Source organism: Prosopis cineraria, unplaced genomic scaffold (genome assembly GCF_029017545.1).
Source record: "Prosopis cineraria cultivar Desert tree isolate PC_DT_omini unplaced genomic scaffold, ASM2901754v1 PC6, whole genome shotgun sequence".
NCBI classification, from domain to species: Eukaryota; Viridiplantae; Streptophyta; class Magnoliopsida; order Fabales; family Fabaceae; genus Prosopis; species Prosopis cineraria.
Window position 1 is genome coordinate 4810516 of NW_026555337.1, and position 15106 is coordinate 4825621.

Sequence of the window (15106 nt, forward strand, 5' to 3'; positions counted from 1 at the left end):
ATTAACGGAATCAGTACAACCACTTATGCACAATATTTAAGTTTAAATTTATATGAATTCAACAGTCTTTAAAAAAACTATACCCAATTATACCTAGCAACACCAAATCTAACTCAATTTATTAATTGTATACAACAAAGATTCTAAGGAACTAAATGGACTTTTTTATACATTGAAGGCATTTTTACAGCGAACATATTAATTATTTTTATACTTTCTTGTGAATTGAAACACAACCTTAAAAAATGTCGTGACAATTAAGGAAGGAAGTCAACTCTGAAACCTATGGCTAAGTAAGGATCAAAAAGTGCAAATGTCTTACTTATGTATCAATTATCTCCTGGATCCTTAACTTGAAGCCTGCTAGTCAGATACAAAATTACACATGCAATATCCGAATTGGACAATAGTAAACATAAAGAACCTATAACGGGTCGTAGAAAATCAGGTCTAATGACATGGACACTGGATACCACCACCATGGTAAATGAGGCTCGATTGTCTGTTCCATATCTTAGGACAAACAAAATCTCTATAACATTAAATGAATACCGTGAAGGTCTACAACGCAATGAAACAATGATATAGAAGGAAACTTGTTGAAAGGAACAGAGGAGGAAAGTGGCTCGAGCTGAGACTTGAATTCAGCTGCTGCTGATGCTGAAAGTATTTTAATGAAGTGGCTCACATCGTATAGAGAAGCTCAAGCGCTATGGCCTATAGCACGACCACATAACAGAGCATTACTCGGGATAGGGTATTCATCTCTCCATGAATTTGCAGGCGAATACACGCGGAGATAGAATTGTTGCCCCAAGTATTGACGAGGCCAGTTCTCTGACCTCACGTTCCACATTCCCACGTTGTCCAGAGGCATGTATATTGCAGTCCATGACTTTGGATACACCTGCTCCGTCACAATCACACATGCCAATCAGCAAAATACATTATTTTCAGGTGGGATAATTCCCAGATGAATGAAGAACAGCGTTTATGATAATTTATGAGCTCATGTACCTGAACAGTGCTGCGAGAAATCGTGTCTCTTAGATTGTAACTCGACCTACTTGCAGCTGACCATTGTCCTCCATCCATCCTGTGAAATTCCAATTCAAAGATAGTCTCGAGACACTCCAGTAACCAAAAACACCTATTTACAGGTTTAAGGATAGGTGAACCCACCCTACTACGAAGAAGTTGTGGCCATCAATATGCCAAGATTGCAGGGTGTCTTCGGGATTCTCAAAAACAATCTCAGCGAAGCCTCGGAAATTGGCAGCCATAACAGAAGTTTGAAGGTAACCACCGGAGCCGGTGGGGCTGTCTGGCATGCTTCCAAGGGAGAAAACCCCGGAGATCTTGAAGTAGTCAGCAAGCTTGAGAGGTGTATCAGCAGGAATGAAGGACACACTATTCACAGCATATCTCTGCTTCCCGTTGATGACTGGAGCAGAATTTTGAAGCCTAATTGTACGTGTTGTGTTAATCAAACCATAATGGTATGATCCTTGAGGATTAGGCCTTGGTCCACTTGCTGTCAGATTACGCCTGGTTTAACATACAGCATGCACAAATTTCTTAAACTTTGAGGATTAATCAAGAAATTTACCACTGGGTCACGAAAGAATTAGGGCAATATACCTGAGAGATCGAGCTTGTTCTAGAGACCAATCAATTTGGGCGGTTGGGCCACCTGGGGGAGGGCCAGAAACAGAGGAAGCTGAGTTACTGTAATGGAGAATGGAGGTCGTGGAAAGCACCTGGGAGGTGAATCTTGTGGAGACAACAATGTAGTAGTCTTGTGGTGGTTGATCTGCAGTGACCAATACAGAGTAAGTCTGACCAAGATGAATGTCAAGAGAGCTATAAGTGTTTTGGAGAGTGTGGGTTCCTTCAACCTCAACCAGCAGCATCTTATGCCCTTGGATTCTGAAATTGATGGAACTCGTCAGCCCCACATTCGATATCCTGAATCTGTAAGTCTTGCCTGACCAACCACAAAACACATAACAGTCAGTGTCCAATTATAGCTTCATTTGCACGTGGATACAGGCAGGCAAAACAAAACAAAAAATGAAATTCTTTTTTCTGTACCTTGATCAACTGTGAATGTGTAGCCGTTAGAACCACGGCCATTGATGATGAGCCCTTCAGGGAATGGAAGATCACTTCCACCATCTAAAATGGCCTTCAAATCCTGCAACAAGAAACACCAAATTTTTCATGTTAAGATTGGATTCTTGAACATAAAGACTGTTCTACAGTTACAATGCAAAGTTCAAGTGTTCGTAATCTAAGTCAGGGTTATGAAAAAAGCAAGCAACTTACTGTGTGATTTCTCTTGTACCAGTCTCCTGCTAAGATGGTGAAATCTCCTGCCGGAGGAGGAAAAGGTACAGGAATGACAGAACGGCTAGCAATTTTGAAGCCACCGTAGCCTCCAGCAGCCTTGTGGAATGCAAGAGAAGGGAAGTAGAAGTAGCTACCAATCTGATCTTTCACTTGAAGGACGTAGGTGAAGTTCTTCCCTGGTGGGATTGGACAGTTGGTCCCATAAACTCCATCTTGCCATGAGTTCCTCCTCTGCTGCACTCCATTCCTATCAACAATAGCATCATCTTCATATCAGAGTTACAGTAAATGAAAGATACCTTGGCTGTTCGAGCAGATATGGCTGCTAGATCTAAAGAAATAACTACAATAACACGTGTTATTACCCGTGAAAGGGACATCGTTTGTATTGAACTTTGGAAAATAATCTATTCGTCGTTGTAAAGAATGCGGAAGGAAAAAGAATATAGTAGAAAAGAGAAAAGGCTAGGGGGAAAAAAGTGATAGAGGAGACAAGGACTAACCAAGAGATGAGAAAAGGTTCATCCAAGCTGTTGTAAACATTGACAATCAAGTTATCATTGGTCACTGATTCGATCTGTGGACCTGGGAATTGGCCGTTAATCAGTATGCCCTGCCATTTCACGTACCAAAGATTGACAAAGCATGATGATGAAGACTGCCAGGAAAGGAAAAAATCATCAGAACAACAAAAAATGCACCTGTTGCTTAACTCCAAGAGGATAAATGTCTCCGTAAGTGACGTTCCAAGAGTAGAACCTGTAAGGGTCATCCCCATTTGCGCATGTAACCAGCAAAACTAATAGAAAGAGACAACCCAATCTCGTAGACACACCCATTCTCCTCTTTCTTCTGTTTCTTCCTCCCTCCCTCAGCCAGGCGTGACTAAGTTCAAATCTTTTCAATTATACAAAACCCTCTCTTGCTTCTTTCCGCAAAGGGGATAGATAGTTCCTCAACTTTGCCTCTTCAGTTCTCCTCTTGTTGACCTGCTTTTGTTGCTCCCTCTTTAGCTTTGGAGAGGCGTCCCCCCCAAAATAAGATAATGTCGGTGGAGGAGAGAGAAGAAACAGAGGATTCTTAAACAGTGTGGTGGTAATGAAGCAGCCTCCTTCTTTCTTTCTGGGTGGGGATCTCTGAGCTGTACTGCTCCAGGGTCTTGAAAAGAGCGTCCTCACTCGCTCAGTCAGTCACCACCACCACCCCTCCTTCAAACCGCGTCCCTCAGTCACTCGGCATCCTGCTTCTTCAAACCGCGTCCCTTTTCTATCACATTTATACTCCGTTCTGTTTATAAATTATTTTTAACAATTTTATTAATATTAATATAAAATATATATAAAAATTTTAAATACATTTTTATATACAAAATTTTAAAAATAGTATTATAGTACTTTTTATCTTTTATAAAAGCTAATTTAAAAAAAATTAATTATCATCTAAAAGCCATGTTATAAATTATAAATAAAATTAAATAAATTTTAAAAATGTATATTATAAATAAAATAGGAGGGAGCTTTATTGATCTTCACCGGTAATTTAATTTTGTACCCAAAATCTTAGAGCAAGCAGATTGTCAATAAAAGTTGTGCCCTTGCTTTGTCTGGAAGGTGGGCGCTGATTCAGAGAAATTAATATAAAAAATAATAAAGCAGTTGATGAATAGAGATTGCCACAGTGTACTGACACTCTAAATTAATCATTCGTAGCTTCTAGTCAGATTGAAGAATTAACTTTCTTGTTCTCTTCATTTTTTATTGCTAGGAACAGCTATGTTTGAATGGATAAAGAGGGCCGGACTCGAATCAGGCACTCGTGATTTATTGAAGAAAAATGAAAAAAGGAGGGGGAAAAAAAAAGAAATAAACAAGACAATTAAACATGTGTCTGCATGTCCTCTTCCATAGAATCTCTGCTCTGATTTTGTGTGAGAGAATGTTGAGTAGTCGCATGGTCTACTTCAGTTCGCATGGTCTACTCCAGACTACTTGTATAGGGACGAGAAATATTATCTCAACAAACATGCTTGCGACTGTGGAACGATGAAGAGTTCTAGTGGCTGCCTGGGTAGTTTTGAGAAAACTGCATTCAGAGTCTTTACGTTGGTAAATAATCAATGCTTCTCTGCTAAACTGGTGCAAGGATAACCAAGGTCTCGTGCGCATTCATGGCGAGTGCCAGAACTCAGAGCCTCCTTGACCGCAGCAGATTTTTTTTTTTTCCCAAACATTAATATGAGGTAGATAACAAATCAATTTCGACTTGCTCGCAAGTCACCAGTATTAATTGAAAAATCATGACATGTAATAAATTATGGTCACATGCTTCTCCGTTTTTTTTTTTTTAATGCAGTAGACTTCCATAATCCAGTAATGCATCTGTGGACGAGGCGAGCTTCCGCGTGGTTTGTGGCGGGCCGCCGGCACGTGTTCCTGTAGCGCATGAAGCAAACTCAAGTCACTGGGTTTGGTATTACCAGCACACGCGCACATCTGGGAGCATATCTATATACAAATATAAAATTTAATTAATAAATTGTTTTTGTTCATTTCTAAATTCCATGTGATGCATTATGAGTTTAATAATGCTATCGAGTTTGACCAGTGTGAACGAGTCCCCTGCTACCATTTATGGGCTAAACCTTTTTTGTTGTTGTGTTATGGGTTTAACCTTTGAATTCTTAGAAGCGCTCCAGCACAAGTGAATTCCCAATTCGCTTGTTTCCTTATTGAGGAATGCCCGGATCACCTTCATAATCCAATTTTCAAATCCATGTGGAGATGGAGAGGTGCTGAGAGGATTAAAAGCTTCCACGTGGCTGGCTTGTCAGAACAAGCTGCCTACTAATCAAGGGCGAAGCAAGTGGTCTGGGGAGTCCGCTTTGTGCGAGTGGTGTAATCCTAATACCGAATTTATGGACTAAACCTTTGATGTACGGATAAAACCCCCTCATGGCCGGTTTGAAGTTCTGCGTCGCCGTTTCGAGCTCGCGATTTGACTAGAAGAGCTGAATTGCTCTCACCATCAAGCCGACAGTTCGATTGGCAGTTAGTGTAAAGTTAATGTAGGTGGGGGTAATCGGATGAGAGTGAGCTATATTAAAATGGTTAAGCCTCGCACGGGATATGGGGCTCGGGAAAATGATGCTCAAGCCTGATGCTAAATTTGCTATTGATAGTCTAACTCATGATGCAAGGAATAGCAATGGCAGTTTGCTTCACGTACAGATACCTTCTATGTTTTGTCTGGGGTGGGATGTGACACGTACATCCCAAGGGAGCAAAACAATGTGGCAGATATATTAGCAAAAGAAGGACTCCATTTTCTCCCTGACGGGATGTGATTCCGCTTCCACCTCACTCGAGGAACCTGGTGGATAGAGAGAATTTCGGATCTCAATCCCCTCTATCCTAATTTCAATTGCTGGGCCTTGCCCTCTTTTGTATCAAGAATAGAATATAATTAAATTAGAGTTTGGTTTTAGGATTTTTTTTTTTGAAAGTATGGCTTTTGAATATTTTAATTCATTTCAATTCAACTGTGTTGTGCACATTACTCCTCTTTCTCTACATATAAAATATTTTTAACTGAATACCACACATTAATAAAAATTTATTATTTAATTAAAATAATATAAAAGTATAATAATTTTAATTAAAATAATATAAAAGTATAATAATTTTTTAATTTTACTCATAATAATGTCACGATTAGTAACATTGTGATGGTAGTGTGTATAACACAATTACTATATTTTTCATTTTTCAAGAAAATGACAAACTTATCTAATTATTTAAAAATATCAAACATCATTCAATCCTTATATACAAAGACAAAATAACTTTATATATAAAGGTGAAAAAAGTAATTAAAATATATCCTTGCTATTTTCAAATATAAAAAAGTTAACTAATTCATATAGTTTAAGAATATTTATTATTTAAATATAATAATCTTGTCTAAAATTAAAACATTTGGACTAAATTTATTTCTCTAATTAATGAAACAAAAATTTACGTACTAAAATAATATTAATTTTATGAGAGGTAATTTAAAAAATATAATAAATGTTTCTCTTGAATTAAAAAAACAGGGGAGAATGGGGGAAAAAGAGGAGCAGAGGCATCACGTATGCTTTTGTTGGGCAGAACATCATGTCAAAATGGTTTTTTTTTTTTTGGTGGTAGAACATGACTTAAGCATACAAGGTCACTAACAATTCCACGTTTTTTGATAACCCATTGGTTTCTGTTTTTTGTTTTTTTTTTTTTTTTGTTTTAACCCTCCTTTTTATCCCAACCACCAGCGTTTCCTACCATAACTGCACGTGGCAATCCCTAAGATATCTCTAACACTCCCTTCATTTAATATTATAAAATATTTTTAGCTAGATCATATAATTCAATAAATTAATTAATTATATTTAAAATTATACACTTTTTTATATTTATTCTCAAAATATTTTAATTACAAAATTTATTAATTACATTTATAATTAAAGATATTTTTAAAAAAAATTTTATTAATTACATCTGCAAAGACCTCAAAATGTCCAAATTGAGCAAACTCTAACAACATGTAATAGCACTTTACAAAAACACCCCTATCCATCCCATCACGTTCTTCTAGTTTTCTTTCTTTCTTTCTTTTTTTCCTGTATTGTTTAACCAGTATTTTAGATCTCAACGTCTCTACTTTTCTCACTTTCCTTATTTTTGTTGGCCAGCTTTCTCTTATTCTCTTTCATTACTGAAGAATAAAGTGCTTAACTAATAAATAATTAATTCTTTATGGAAGCGTTAAAGCCAAAATCAAAATCTAAGGTGACTGTTGCTTGAAAACAGAGGAGCCTGGATGAAATTTTGTGAAGAGTCAGACTATCCATTAAATACTCCATCTGTACCAATTTATGACATATTTTTTTGGGAAGATTGGATAATTCACAATATAATATACTTTAATAAAATAGATTTTTTTTAAATGAAAAATGATAGTATATAACTAATTCAAAAGGAGTACAAAGTCATGGTACTAATCTTTCATCAACTACCTCTATTAAGGAACCGTAATTTTTATCAAAGATATACAAAACACTTTTTTTTTTTGACAAACATACAAAACGTCATCAAAAGAGCCGCAAAAATGAGCTAAAAAGTAAGAAGACAAGTAATGATATTTTTTTAATATTATTTTTTTATATAATCTCTTTTTAATATTATTTTATAAATTGAATATTAAATAAAGAATATCTTTGAAAGTTTATATTTTTATTTTTTAAAAAATAAAATAAAATATACATAATAAATTTTATTAATGCTCATAATTTTATTTAAAATTATATTATAATTGGGATGTAGATAGTAAATAAAATAAGTAAAAGTGCCAGAAATTTGTGTTTAGAGCATATTTCCTTTGTTTCTATAATAAAAGAAAAATATTGTATCATATAGTTTAAGAAAGTTGATTAATTATAATAATTATGTATAAAAATAAAAAAAATTGACTAAAAAATCATATATTAATCAACATAAACATATATTAATTATTTTTCATTAATATAAATTATGAAGGACGATTAAAAAAATGTGTAATGAATGCTTATTAAAATATATAATTTTACTTTTATAAAATAACAAGTAAACAAATAATAGTTTATCTTACAAATAAAAACAAAGAGAGTAATTAGTTAAACTTGACGTCAGATTTAACAAAAGCAGGATAATTGAGGGAAAAAGCACGAGAATTACTAATGAGATTTATAAATTAAAAAATTAAGAAAAAAATATAATTTTTAATTCATTTACTTTGCTCTCCTTACATTTTTTTTGGGTGTTAGAGACCTTACAGTTTTATTTTTTATTATTTTAAATTATTTTATAAATAAAGTGCGAGAATTTTAGAAAAATTTAAAATAATAAAAAATATAAGTGTAAGAATTTAAAGTATAAAAAAATATGGAGATTAAAAATAAAGTGTACAAGTTAAAATTATGTTTTTTCAAAATTAATTTGACATGTGAAGGAAATTGAAAGGAAAATAGGCACGAGGGCGAAGACTGGTGGCCGGAGGAGTTAGATGAAAAGGCTGAAAGTCTCAGCTACCAGTACTTTCTTGGCCCAAAACAAAATAGATGAGTTTTTTACTTTTTAGGGACGTCGACGTGGCATACTCCAATTCTCGAATTATTTATTTCGATCCTTTTCCTGGCCTGATTTCTTTCTTTCTTTCCACTGGAGAAACTTTTTTTTTTTTTTCCAGATGAAATTAAGAGAACACTTTGTAAATCAAATGGTGCGATACAAATGTATGTAATAATAATAATTTTTTTAATTATTTACAGATATATCATATCTTTTAAGAAAAAAAATCTTATATTTTACTCATTCATTCCGTATTCAATCTTATTTTTCTGATAAACTTTTTTGTGCAGTTAATTTTATAGTTAATTTCTTATTGACGAGACACAGTCTTTTTTTTTTTTTTGACCGGAGACTAGACATGGTCGGAGTTGGAGGTGTTTATTTTTATTAAGAAAAGAATGATGTTTACTTTTTTTTTTTTTGGGATAAAGAGTGATCTTTATTTATATTTTACATTGACGTTAAATAGAAATAAACGTTAATACTTTTCATAAATTTAAAAGTATAAATTATATTAATTTAAGATGATCATAGTAAAATTACGAGACCTGAGGGTCTCTAGCTTCTCTGTTCTCTCCTTAAGGGTGGGTTGGCATTTCAAGTTGGGTTTCTCTTCCTTACTATTTATATTTCATTGTTCCTTTTCGTTAAAATTAAATTTATATTTTCTTTTTTTGACCTGTGATTAAATTTATATTTTCAAAAATATTAAATCTAAACAATCAATTTTAATCTAAAAATTTAGATTTATAGTGATTCTTTCTCCCCCCCTCTATATAGAAGATCAAAGTCAACCCTCGACGTTTTGTGCTGTGCACATAGCAGGAAAGTATGTAGGAGACTTTCGACTAGAGATCAATAAAGAGACATGTTTATTAGTGAGTTTTAAAAAAATATAAAAAATATTTATAAATTTTTTGGATTGAATTAAAATAAAGTTATTGATTAAAAAGATTGTAATTTTTTTACACAACCAAATTTATTAATTACTTAATTTTACTTGTCAATCCTTAACAAATATTATTAAGTAACGTTATTTAATTAATAAGTAATATTATGTAGTTTACAATTCAAGATAATAATTTTAAAAGTAATGAATTTATTATAAGTTTAATAATGAATAAAATATTAATTGTCATTTAACAAATAATGATGGCAATTAATTAGTATTGTTGAAAAATTAACAAATAAAATTATATAATTAATAAATAATTTAGTTGCATTCTGAATTAATGAATTAAACAAGTTAAGTTAGTAAGTTAAGAAATTAACAATTGATATTACAGAATTAATAAATAAAATTAAAAAATTAACACGTGATGTAGTTAAATTTAAGGAGTTATAAATCAACAAATAAAGTTAAATAATTAGCAGGTGTTATGTGATTAATAAATAAAATTATATGATTAATAAATTTTTCAATTTTTTTTTTACATACAGATATTTTGAAATTTTCAGCAAACAATTTTATTTCTGTCCAGTTCAAAAAAACTCACGAGATTTTTAAATTTTTTTAGAAGTCCACTGATAAATATTTTTATTTTCTTGTCCTTTGTTGAGATTCTCTCAAAGCAAATTCCGGGTATCCTGTGCCGTCCAAATGAAATTTTGACAGATAATCAGATCCAATCATTTTATTTTCGTATTCTTAAAATCCAAACATTATTTATCTTAGGACCTTCATTACTAGCCGCAGAACGGCAGTAAGTGCAGTGCGAGCTCACTGGAGGTCTGGAGCTCTGCTTCCTCACCTTCGGACCTTCACCTCTCCTTCTCCAGTTTCCCACTTCTTAGCCATCATCAGAACATAGGAGAGAGAAGAGAAGGCGAGGGTCTTCGAGGCTGAAGAAGAAGAATGGGGCTGGTAAAGGCTGCCATGGGAGACGCCATTCTAACGTCAATATGGGTTTTCAGCGTCTCAACTCTCCGAATCCTCAGTTCTCAAGTTGCCTCCTTCCTAGACCTCCACCCTTCTTCGCTCGCCGGCCTCTTCATCACCACCGTCATCTCCACTATTCTGGTCTTCACTATCAGTCTCATCGGCAGAATCCTTGGCGGCGCTAGCTTCAACCCCTCCACCACTGTCTCCTTTTATGCCGCCGGGCTCCGACCCGACTCTTCTCTGAACTCCATGGCCATCCGATTCCCTGCTCAGGCGGCAGGCGGGGTCGCCGGAGCTCGTGCTATTCTGCACCTCATCCCCACCCAGTACAAATCCACGCTTAAAGGCCCTTCCTTGAAAGTGGATTTGCATACCGGGGCCATAGCAGAGGGAGCGTTGACTTTCGCTCTCAACTTGACTATTCTTCTTGTTATGCTTAAAGGTCCTAAGAACCCTCTGTTGAAGGTTTATTTGATTTCTGTGGCAACAGTATCTCTGGTTATTGCTGGTTCTGCGTATACAGGACCTTCTATGAACCCTGCTAATGCATTTGGATGGGCTTACATTAACAACAGGCACAACACTTGGGAGCAGTTCTATGTTTATTGGATATGTCCTTTCATTGGGGCTACTCTTGCTGCTTCCGTCTATCGATTTCTCTTCATGTCACCGGTCAAGCAGAAGAAAGCCTGAAAGGCACAATTTATAAAAGATTGTAGTTTTTAAGTATTTATGCTCATAAATTCTCACCGTCCTTTTTGTTTTCTCATCCCTCGTTACTGAGGTAGTTTGGGATTTTTTTCCGTACTCGTGTTTCATCGCTCTTCGGGGGAATTCCAATACTGGATTTCAGCTTCCTTTGTCAGATGGAGAAGAGTGTAATGATGTTGTCTAGAAATTCACTCTTGGAAAAGTCTGCAGTGATGCAGCCCCTCTGAAAGGCTTGTAGAACTTAATATTTTTCCCATGAGCAATGGTTTGCTCTGCAACTTAATATTCTTTCATCTTTATCTTCCTTTCATGAGTGTTTTCTTTTAATTTTTTTTTTCTATCTTCTTGGAGAGGATTTAAAATTATACATTTCCTCTTCAGAGAGCTATTATCCAATAAGATGGAAATATTACATGTAAAATACATGTTGAGTAATTTAATTAAAAAAAGATTAAAGAAATTATTTATGATTAAGAGATATTTAATAAACTTAAAAAAAATTATCAAATCATTATAAAATTTGCTATATTATATAGAAGTGAATATTAGTCTTTAAAGGAGCAATGAGAGCATAAAATTAAAATAGTAAAAATGAGATGTTAGAATGATTTTGCTAATATACATGTAAAGATAAAATTTAAAATGAATATATATAAAAAAAAGTAGGTATAGCATCTGTTGAGAGCAAAATGATATAAAATTATTTGACATAATTTAGACATGTGTCAAAAAATTGTGGAAGGTATTAATCAAGAGGATAAAACAGATAATTTTGAACATTATAAAAAGGAATTAGATGAAGGTTAAAAAAAAAACTTATAAAAATTGTTTCCATAAATTTCTTAGTTAATAAGATTTTTAAGAGTTAAATTAATAATAGAGCATAACGATATAGTATAATTTATATAATCGATTACTTTTAGTAAAACAAGACTTGTTATTGTTCTGATAATGTTGTTGTACCGTGGTTTGTTCTAGATTTGCAATTAAGATCTTTAAATCAAACGAGCTAAGGCAAGGAAGTCGCTATCTGGAAATTATGCAGGTTGGATCACGGAGAGTGGAAAGGAATGAAGGACTATAAAATTAAGCAAATTTTCTCGTCATATGGACGGATCAAATTAAACGCATATAGTTCAATCACATAAACTTGAGTCTATTACATTCTTCTTTAAAGTGAAACGAGGAAAAACTCATCAGCACTACTACTTTAACAGAAAGAAATATTCTCTGACTTAATGCTAAAATAAAATATAGTTTCACTATCTCCTTACAAGAAATTCTAAGAGACAGATTTTGAAGTTGCCAAGGGGAACTCTCTTTCAGTAGTGATAAGAGAACGTAGGATCTCTATGAAGCACCCTCACAGGTGTTAACTACTGCGTTACTTCAGATTCTGCTGTTGGCTTGTGACCCTAGTTCTGCAGAAGAGGTTGCAGTGCTTTCACCATCTCCATTATCATTGACGAGCTTCTGTAAATGCCGTTAGGGAAATCTCATTTCTCACAGTAATATTGAGTGGCTTCGTATCATATATGGGAAACAAAAGTTTTTGTGCAAGAGGAATCTCGCATCCTCTGAACTGACAGTTCCTTGTTATTTGCATCAACTCTTGTATTGCTCAACAGGAACTTTTCTGATTGTTAGGCACAAAATACTTCCACAGATAAAAGCAGCACCGAGATGCACTAAGAAGCAAGAAGTATCCGATTGAGTACATGTCAAGATACACTTGAACAATAGGAATTATTTCTTGACTTTGCCTATGAGATTCTTTAATGTGTTCATCATCTTTGAGATCCCTGCACAAGCACTTGAACTCCATCTCAATAATCCAAAGAAGGACCTCTCCGGTGTGCACGGGCAAGAGTGAGCAAACTGCAGAAACTCTCATTTATTGCTTGCAGAAAGAGCCACCATGGGAACTTAAAGCCCTCCATGGCTCCATTTTCTGATCAGAGTTGCTTCTTCATCTTCAACGCAACAAACCCATTTGCAAATTCCTATACTGAATTAAGGGACAATATCAGCAGCAGTGGTTGCACTTTCATATTGAGTAAATATCTGATTCAGATATTGTACAAATTGTTTTTGAATTGGTGGCAATTGACTGCTTAAAAAAAAAAAAAAAATCCTCTATGTATCATTGCTCTACAGAAGAATTTAATAAGCAGTTAAAATTTTTCCCCCCTCAGCAGTTTTGTTTAAAAGGACTGATAAATAACCACAGAAAAAGCACTAATAAGCCCTGCCAAGGCAATATATACTGATTTTCATTAAGAACCAATCCTCATTTGCAATGTGTAGACTAAAATATTCCAATCATAGTGGCCATGCATGAGGAGTTCTAAAATATTTTCTAGTCATGTGATACTCGCTGGTTAAGTACAGCTTAAGCTATTAATAATCAATATCATATACAAAAGACTAATATGGCAACAATTCATAGAGGCTCCGTCGCAGTCAAAGAGGCAATTTGTGAATAATATATTACCCAAGTGACATAAAATAATTGGAAACGCCTCTTCTATAAGCAAAATTGTTTCATGTTTCTAAAATTTAACATCTTGTATTATTTATATACAGCCCAGTCTGGAGAATGCTATCCCACAGGCTAAATTAATGATAATTAATCAACTTTTAAAGAATTTATGACTTTGTGTGTGAAAATAACGTTCAGTCATTGTTCTGTCCGTACACAAAATCCGGCAACGGGTCTTCCAAGAATTTGAGACCATATCTTGGCTACTTCCGACATGGATATTGGAGCATTTTAATTAAGATATCTCCTTTTTAATAACCAAATCGGGATGGAAGAAAAGTCTAGTTTATCATTTTTCCCACTTAACAAGTGGTAAGGTGTAAGAAAGGGCATGGAAAGAAAAGACAGAATCGAATAGAGCTTTCATGGACGAGTTTAACAAACCTTTAATCCAATTGTTTGGATTTGGCATATGATGAAGAATATTGACATAAAAGCCCCTGAAAGAAAGAAAAATGATCATATTGACTCTCTCGTTTATATAGGTTATTGCATCCGATTGATAAAAAATACTAATGTTGCCGTCATAATCTCTAATCTTCAGCGGCTGGGCTAGCGATTGACTAAATGAACCATAAAGAGCTCGTAAAGAACTTAAGCCAAATTTGTCTGCATAAAGTCCTTATTGACCGACGCAGATAGACCAATCCAAAACAAACACGATAATCATTACTTTGGAATCACAGTTTCTGAGAATTTGGGATGGAAGAACCTAAATCTCTCACCCCCTGGAGAATTTTATCAGAGCACGATCATGAACAAAAAACAAACATAAAACCGGGAATGTGAGTATAAAAAATCTTTGCTTTGTACCAGATCGGAAAGATGGTGGAAACTGAAGCATTTGTACCGGGTTAAAGAAAAAACCCCAGATGCATACATGAATGAAGCATATTATCCACAGATCAGAGATAAGCAGAGGGGATACGCACCATTGATCACAGAGGTTGAAGATGAAGTGGGTGAAAGGGCAGCAAGGGAAGCCAAGCTTACATTGGGTCATGAAGGGGTCAATCTCTTGCTACTCTATCCCTCTGCTGTCACAGGGAAGCTTAGGGCATAATTTATCATATGCTTGGGCAATTAGGAAAAGCCGAACGGTCACCACATTCATTGAATTTGGACATAGCATAAGTTAAAGCTAAGTGTGTGCTTAGTCTTCCGCTCCACCTCATAAGTTAGTATAGTAAAAAGAAAAATTATAACTAAACGCTAAAAACTTTTTTATAAAATTTATAAAATATTTTTAAATCTCAAATTTTATACATTTATAATTATAAATAATATTTATAATTGAGTAATATTTATAATTAAAAAAATAACTTTTAATTACAGCTAAAAACTTTCAAGACAAGTACTTGTATCTTGGCTTCTTTGGTCAGTCAGGTAAGAATGGGATTTGGTTTTCGGTTTTCAGCCGCAACCCCAACCCAGCCCTTTAGATTCCGGAGACGGAGACGATGACAGCTTGAAAAGTAA

The 15106-nt window shown here is 34.4% G+C and overlaps 2 protein-coding genes and 1 long non-coding RNA gene across 3 annotated transcripts; 1 reads left to right on the forward strand and 2 right to left on the reverse strand.

Moving 5' to 3' along the window:
* Positions 1 to 266: 266 nt before the first annotated feature.
* Positions 267 to 3593, reverse strand: LOC129313066 (L-ascorbate oxidase homolog). The gene is made up of 8 exons (XM_054955903.1): positions 3054 to 3593; positions 2856 to 2965; positions 2329 to 2599; positions 2095 to 2197; positions 1642 to 1987; positions 1183 to 1548; positions 1018 to 1096; positions 267 to 907 (listed from the first exon to the last, which is right to left on the reverse strand). The coding sequence occupies exons 1-8, from the start codon at positions 3189 to 3191 to the stop codon at positions 704 to 706; spliced, it is 1617 nt and encodes a 538-aa protein (XP_054811878.1). The 5' UTR covers positions 3192 to 3593; the 3' UTR covers positions 267 to 703.
* A 6583-nt stretch (positions 3594 to 10176) lies between these two features.
* Positions 10177 to 11389, forward strand: LOC129313809 (aquaporin SIP1-1-like). Its single transcript, XM_054957217.1, has one exon. It carries the CDS (start codon positions 10348 to 10350, stop codon positions 11065 to 11067), a length of 720 nt encoding a protein of 239 aa, XP_054813192.1. The 5' UTR covers positions 10177 to 10347; the 3' UTR covers positions 11068 to 11389.
* A 782-nt stretch (positions 11390 to 12171) lies between these two features.
* LOC129313666 (uncharacterized) lies at positions 12172 to 14749 on the reverse strand. The gene is made up of 3 exons (XR_008594024.1): positions 14560 to 14749; positions 14012 to 14067; positions 12172 to 13093 (listed from the first exon to the last, which is right to left on the reverse strand). It is a non-coding gene; the product is annotated as an uncharacterized LOC129313666 (long non-coding RNA).
* Positions 14750 to 15106: the final 357 nt, after the last annotated feature.

What these genes read in the sequence shown, in the direction of transcription:
- LOC129313809 (XM_054957217.1), top strand. Translation starts at nt 10,348, where the DNA reads ATGGGGCTGGTAAAGGCTGCCATGGGAGACGCCATTCTAACGTCAATA.
- LOC129313066 (XM_054955903.1), bottom strand. Translation starts at nt 3,191, where the DNA reads ATGGGTGTGTCTACGAGATTGGGTTGTCTCTTTCTATTAGTTTTGCTG. An exon ending in GAACAAGCTCGATCTCTCAG is followed by an intron (nt 1,549 to 1,641) that starts GTATATTGCCCT and finishes ATGTTAAACCAG; the next exon opens with GCGTAATCTGACAGCAAGTG. An exon ending in CACAACTTCTTCGTAGTAGG is followed by an intron (nt 1,097 to 1,182) that starts GTGGGTTCACCT and finishes GGAATTTCACAG; the next exon opens with GATGGATGGAGGACAATGGT.